The 7,520-nt window shown below is 42.2% G+C and overlaps 1 protein-coding gene across 2 annotated transcripts in view; it reads left to right on the forward strand.

Annotated features, from left to right (window-relative positions):
- BMX (BMX non-receptor tyrosine kinase) overlaps positions 1-5,957 on the forward strand; it is a 46,959-nt gene extending 41,002 nt beyond the window's left edge. Inside the window, exons 18-19 of one of the 2 annotated variants that reach the window (XM_059911340.1) lie at positions 1,668-1,825; positions 5,802-5,957. In XM_059911340.1, the coding sequence (XP_059767323.1) occupies positions 1,668-1,825; positions 5,802-5,876 (233 nt within the window). In that variant the 3' untranslated portion in view covers positions 5,877-5,957. The remainder of the gene's footprint in view (positions 1-1,667; positions 1,826-5,801) is intronic. The other variant, XM_059911339.1, reaches the window with a different exon arrangement.
- Positions 5,958-7,520: the final 1,563 nt, after the last annotated feature.

Genomic DNA, 7,520 nt, shown 5'->3' on the forward strand with positions numbered 1-7,520 from the left:
ATCTGACTTTCTACATGACAGCCTGAAGAAAGGAAAATGTAGTTAGCTGTTTATTTTTCTATGGGGCAATTATTAAAAATAATTATTCCTTTTGTAAAATTGGTATTGTTCATTGTAAAAAAAAAATAATAATCCAATGTATACAGAAAAAGGAAAAACCACAGAGAGCATTTTGGCGAATACTTGATGTCATTTTGTGCTGATGAACTTGTCAGAATTAGTTTCAATCTCTTTGTGTCAACTGATATGCCTTATGAGAGATATTTTTAAAAATCGGTATCCTTACTCAATAGTCACAGCTGGGTTTTGACCAAAAAATTGCATTACCCAGGTCGACTGCTTACCTTATGTGCCAGAATTTGGCTCCAAATATTTGCTGGCTGTTTCCAAGAACTAAATTCATTCTTAAATAATTTGTCCCCAGTGAAGATACTCAAAATAAACCAGGACCTCTGAAAGCAATTCTCAAAGAGGAGTCCCACAGATATTTTAAGCAATGATATTATTCTTGAGATAAGTGGTTAGCCTTCCAAAGAGACAATTGTGAAAGGGGCAACACGTTTTTTAGAATATTTGTTTAAAAAAAACACACAGCCGCCATAACTTGTAACACTGCCTTACTGTAAATATTTTACAAAATATCTGTAGCCCTAAAAGTCAAAGAAGTTTTGAAGTTAGTACTTCAGTTATGGTTCTAGAACAATTTTCTCCCTTCTTACATATTTCTAGTTTTCCAAGCTTTTGAAGCTGGCTGAGTGCTGGAATTCTCTGGCTTGGCCAGTACAACATCACAATGGTCACCATTTAGAGAGCATTTAAAATGTCTCCAGCGCCCTTCTAAATGCTGCCCGTGTTTTATCCTATTCAATCGTCACGACAACTCTGTGATGTGCAGATACCCGCATATTACAGAAGGCAAGCAGAGCTGAGAAGGGCTAAGAAAGTTGCCCAGCCTGTAAGTAGCAAACCTGGGCCTCAAAAGGCACGTCTGACTGGCCCCAAATGCAACCCTCTTGACCACCATGACCAGAATTCGGTTTCTTAACCTGGAGTCCACCATACTCTGGATACTTCCAGAAAATACCCTGTGAACTTCCAGAAGAGGAGCCCGAAAATGCTGTGCATTCACTTCCCCGAGGAAAAGCCAATGATTTTAATCAGATTCTTGAAAGGACACCTGACCCACAAAGTATTCTAGAACACTGTGGCAATAGAAAAGGAGGAACGTTGCCCACGATTTTATCTTAAATTTCCACCGAAAGGTAATCTGATGGTGCAATGAAATTGTTGCCAAGTCAGAGGGAAAGGGCGAGGACTTCCATCCGTCACTCCTAAGGGCTGGACCAGGCCTCAGCCGCCTGTCTGAAGCAGCCCAAGGGCCTTGACCCCAGGGAGCTCCCCCTGCAGCGGCCCTGGCCGGTTCCCCGTTTCCCGGCGAGAATGGGCGTCCGGGTCTCAGGGAACAGGGAGAGGAGAGCCTGGGCTCCGGAAGCTAGGGTCCAGGCCCGCCGTCCCTACCCCGTCCTTCATGCTTGGACTCATCCCCCAGGGATCCCGGCTCCGACCCAGAGCCTTCCTGACCTGGCGTGTGAAGCTCGTTCGGCAAACTGTACCTTTTGACGCTGGCTCTCTCTCCTCTGTCCGCCGCCGCCCTCCCCATGGTGCAGGGATCCTGATGTGGGAAGTGTTCAGCCTGGGGAAGCAGCCCTATGACTTGTACGACAACTCGCAGGTGGTCGTGAAGGTCTCCCAGGGCCACCGGCTCTACCGGCCCCAGCTGGCGTCGGACACCGTCTACCAGGTCATGTACCGCTGCTGGCATGAGGCGAGTGCTCCACTGCGGGGAGCGGGCAGGGCGCCGGCGCATCCGGGCTACTGGCTACGTCACCACCGGAAGAAGCGTTTTTGGGGGCGGGCGGGGTGGGGGTGGGGGAGGGGGGGGCACCTCCTACAGAGCAGGTGGAAATGGCCCTGGGCCCCTGCCCTCAGGTGTTGGTGATCAGAAACCAGCACTGTAGGCGCCAACAACTTAACAAACAACTTATATCAGCAGTGTTCTAAGGACTTTACGAATATTAACTCATTTATTCAACAGGAAACACACTATGAGTAGGTTACTCTTATCATGGCTAAACGAACAGAAGCGGAAACAGAGACCCAGAGAGGTTAAGTGACTCGCCCAAGCTCACACAGCTAGTAAGAGGCAGGCTGGCTAGTGTCAGAGGCCCTGTTCTCAACGACAACACTAGAGGGTCTCTCCTCAAGGAGAAAACGTGTAACAGAGAACAAGTAACACGTGTAGAGAGCACAGAATGGACACCAGTCTGTTCTCCCTTCCCCTGTCTCCCAAGTGCTGAATAAAAGCCTTCCATGCAGGGAGAGAATAAGAGTATCTTTTTTTGTGGGACTGAAAACAGCAAGTAGCTTATAATTATATGTGCAAATTAGAAACATAGACAAGTAAGTACAGGAAGAGCCCGGAGGAGAGGGAGCCCAGCTTCCGGAACGCATCGTTATCTGAGCCAGGTCTGGAAAGCTCTACAGAGCTTCCCCAACTATGTGGGTGGAGACACAGTTCAAGGGTGTCCAGGTGTGAGCGACCAGCACAAGCACAGGTGGGGACGCAGGAATGAGCACTGCGTGCTTGGCTGGAGCTGTGGTTGCAAGGGCTGGAAATGAGTTTGGAAGAGTATGTCTGGTCCAGAGTCTGTAGCCTGAATGACAAGGAGAGGAGTGTGAGTTTGGCTTTCTATAGGCAACACGGAGCCCCTGAGGACATTTGCGAGTGATGTGATAATAGGAGACTTCTAAGAACATTCATCTAAGAGCCCGCAGCCCATAGCCATTATACGGCGTAGCCTCATTGACAAACGGGCCTAGTGCTGCCGTCATGCGTTCACGCATTCATTCATTCACTCGTAAAAGACAGATCAGTGTCGTGGTTAAGCATGTGGACTCTGGAGCCAGAATGCCAGCTCTGGGTTGAATGCTAGCTGTGGGACCTTGCATAAGCCTCCTAACGTCTCTGTGCTTCACTATAAAATAGTACTTAACTGACGGGATTATTGTGTGGATTGAATGAGTTAATATTATAAAGTCCTTAGAACAGTGCCCGGTATACAGTAAGTGCTCTAAGTGGTTGTCGTTGTTGTTACATATTAATAGAGCAGCTGTGCACCAGGCACTATGCTGGTGCTAGGAATAAATGACTGCACAGGATTTAAAGAGTTCCTCATCTCTTGTGTTGGAGCCTAGAATTCCACTTTGGAAGAGTTACTGACTGCATCACGTAACATTTTATCTTTTAGCTTAAATTCTTCTTGGAATATGGGCACTTGGTGACTTCCCACCCAATGTCACTTGAAATACTATCTAAGGCTCCCCCACTCTTTTTTACGCCAAATGTAAAGGGGCTGAGAGCCTTAGGCGGCGCTAGAGGGTCAGACTGGGTCAGAAGAGGGTTAGAGACCTGGCACTGCCCACACCAGGCAGACTCACTGCTGTCACCTGCCCGATGGAGAAGAGGAGCAGACAAGGGTGTCTGAGTTGAAGCTGGGACCCTCCCTGGCCCTCCCCACTCCAGCTCCTGGGAATGTGCCTGCACCGTCAGATGGGCAGGGGGCCCTGAACAGGAAGGAACTGCCTTCTTCCTACAGTTGATCCGTAAAAGTATGAGAATTGGGGCAGAATCCACTGAGGGGGGTTTGCACGGGGGCAGTCCCCAGCTGAAGGTTCTGCTTATAGTGAGTGTTTTGTACATTTTAGTCTCCCTTCTTTTTGATATTTTATTCCACAATTTTGGGGAGAAAATTCACAATTTTCATTAGATTCCAGTTTAGCTTTCCCGTATTTCTTTGTACAAAAATGAACATGTCTGTATAGGTGTGTGGTTTTGTTTCCCTTTCTTTCTTACAAAAAAAAAAAAGAGCATACAAATTCCTCTCCACAGGCAATGGCCCTCTAGCAACACAGACCATTGTCAAGCTTCTGAATTCCTGCCAATCTGATAGATGAGAAATGGCATTTTAGTGCAGCTTTCCTAGGTACATCTTTCATTATGAGTGAGGCATATTTTGAAGAGCATTTGTATATCTTTCTGAGAATTATATGTCATGTCTTTTCCCTTTTTCTATAAGGTTTTTGTTCCCCCCACCTCAATTTTAAAGATCCCTTTATAAATTCAGGAGATTAATACTCTATCTCTGACATAAATTGTAATTATTTTCTCCCAGTTTGTCACTTATCTTTGATTTAGTTTATGATGTTTTTTGCCATGCAAAACTTTCTTTTAAAAAAATACAGTTGACTACATCATTATTTGCTTTTTTTGCTTCTGGAAACTGAGTTATAGTTAGATAGGCTTTCCCACACCCAGATTGCAAAGGCGGTCACTCAGATTTTCCTCTAGTACTTTTATGGTTTCATTCTTTTACATTTAAGTGTCTGATCTAGTCTGTTTGTTTTGGTATATGGAATAAAAAGTATGGATCCAAAGATTTCGTTTTCTAAATGGCTACAGTTGTTGAGGCACCATTTATTAAAAGACTATGTTGTCCCCAGCAATAAGATTCTATCGAATGGTGTCAAAATACCCAGTAACAGGATAGTAAATTTCCATATGTATTTGGGTTCATTTTGGGACTTTCTCTTCTGTTCTCTGGTCTCTATTCATGTGTTAGCACTGCATTGTTTTAATTACAGAGACTTTATAACACTTTTTTTAATGTCTAATTTTTTAAAATTAATTTTTATTGGAGTATAGTGATTTACAATGTTGTATTAGTTTCTGCTGTATTTTTTTTTTTTTTTTTTTTAAATTTAATTAATTTATTTATTTTTGGCTGTGTTGGGTCTTTGTTTCTATGAGAGGGCTTTTCTCTAGTTGTGGCAAGCGGGGGCCACTCTTCATCGCGGCGCGCGGTCCTCTCACCACCGCGGCCTCACTTGTTGCGGAGCACAGGCTCAGTAACTGTGGCTCACGGGCCCAGCTGCTCTGCGGCATGTGGATCTTCCCAGACCAGGGCTCGAACCCATGTCCCCTGCATTGGCAGGCAGACTCTCAACCACTGCGCCACCAGGGAAGCCCAGTTTCTGCTGTATTTAACATGTTTTACTACTAGGTAGGCTAGCACCCCCTCATTGCTCATCTTTCTTTATAGTTTTCTTAGCTATTTTGCATATTTAAAAATCCACAAACTAGCGAATCAATTTGTTCAGCTTGAAACCAGCTTGTTCATATTTTGGAGGAGATTGTATTTGGTTTGTATTTTAACTTGGGAAATTCACCATCTTTATGGTATTGGTGTGTCCTATTCAAGGACAAGCAATGTTTTTTTCTATGTGTTCAAGCCTACGTTTGTATTTTTCAGCAGCGTTTTAAAGTTTTCCTCATTTGCGGGGGGTACATTTCTGTTCGTATTTTATTGAGGTGTCGTTGCTATTGTAAATGGGGTTTTCTCTTCCATTACATCTTCTAATTGGTTATTGTACATGTATAGGAAGGCTATTGGTTTTGTCAGTTAATTTTATATACTGCTCTCCTGGTGAATTCCTTTATTATTTGGGTTGGTTCTATCATTAATTCTCTTGGTTTTCCAAGGTCTGCAGTCGTATCTTATGCAAATAAAGGTACTTTTTCTTCCCCAATTCTTAGGGCTCTGTTTTCTCTTTAGAAGAAATGTCTATAGTGTTTCCACATTGTAAAAGTTGCTAGTTTTAGGACTGAGGTATAAATATTTTACATAGTTTATTTTTAATCATAACCCTCATAAACTAAACCATTGGGTTTTTCTTTTATTTAGCTTCCAGAAAAGCGTCCCACATTTCAGCAACTCCTATCTTCCATTGAACCACTTCGGGAAAAAGACAAACCTTGAAGAAGAAATGAGAAGTTCTGATGAGAGTGAGTGTAAATGTTGGCCAACATTTTCATTCTTTTTAAGGGATGTAGCAAAGCACAGACATTGTAATTTAGCTAGTTCTTCTTAATGGTATTTTGTGTGCTGTTTGTTTTATTATCTAGAAATGAACAAGGTAGAAAACAAAAGATTTCCTTGAAATTTAGGTCAAATTAGTAATTTTGTTTATGCTGCTCTTAATATTATACTTCCCAGCCTATAGCAGAAGCACATCTTCTGATTGATTGCAAAATAGAGAGGGTGTGTACCATGTGTAAAGATTGAACAGAATTGAAAAATTGTTGGATATTTGTTCTTTTCTTAATATCACCACTATCATGATAATTAAATATGCTATTAGCAAGTATGGAAATTGTGACACTTGCCTTCATGTTTCAATGTTCTCAATCTTTAGCATGTATGAGAATCAAATGGAGAGTTTATTAAAACACAGGTTCCTTAGGAGCTACCCCAGAGATTCTGGTACAGCAGGTCTGAGTGCAGCCTAAGAATTTGTATTTTTAACAAGCTCCCAGATGTTTCTGTACAGTCAGTCCGAACTGCCCTAGGGGACCTCATTATGTAGTGGGCACCGTTAGGTGGTCCATAATTCAATCCAAATGATACAATTCTCATTTGATATCCAAATCAGGAAAATGAATTCATGCCATTATGTACACAAATATAAAACTAAAGTTAAATAACATAATTCAATAATATACTATGTATCACATAGAGACAATTTTTAAAGATGCTAAGGTATAACTTGATGCCTTTTTCCTTACAGTTAACTATTTTCAATTTCAACTCAAGTATAACCACGATCTTGTATTAGATTGTTGCTTTCTACAGTACTCCCCCCTTATCTGCAGGGGATACATTCCAAGACCCCCAGTGGATGTCTGAAACCGAGGATAATACCAAACCCCATATATACTATGTTTTTCCTATACATACATACCTATGATCAAGTTTAATTTATAAATTAAGCACAGTAAGAGATCAACAGCAATAACTAATAATAAAATAGAACAATTATAACAGAATACTGTAATAAAAGTTATGTGAATGTGGTCTGTCTGTCAGAGTATCTTACTGTACAAATTGAATGCCTTTTCCATTTTAAGTAACCACTTACACACTGCGGCCATAACTTTTGCAGTTTGACAGCAAAACTAGTTATGAATTTCTTTTTCTTTCTTCACAATGTCACCGATAAAAGATTTGGTCTTACCGTAGGTTTCAGCCTGCTCAGCATCTGATTTTTTTTCTTTCCTTATTAAGTTGAGACCTTTCACCTTTTTACTTAAAGGAAGCACTTTAGGTCTTCTCTCTGGCATTTCCGAATCACCAGTATCACTCCTCTGGCGCTTTGGAGCCAGGATTAAGTAAAATCAGCGTCACTTGAACACAGCAGTGCGGCACTGCGACAGCAGATCTTATAACCGCGGCCACTAATTGACTAACAGGTGGGACATGCTGGCCAAAGGGATGATTCAGGTCCCGGGGGAGCAGAGCTGAAATCGCGAGATTTCATCACGCTACTGAGAACGGCACGCACTTTAAAACTTACGAATTCTTTATTTCTGAAAATTTCCATTTAATATTTTCAGATAGTAGTTG

Source organism: Balaenoptera ricei, chromosome X, assembly GCF_028023285.1.
Source record: "Balaenoptera ricei isolate mBalRic1 chromosome X, mBalRic1.hap2, whole genome shotgun sequence".
NCBI lineage: Eukaryota > Metazoa > Chordata > Mammalia > Artiodactyla > Balaenopteridae > Balaenoptera > Balaenoptera ricei.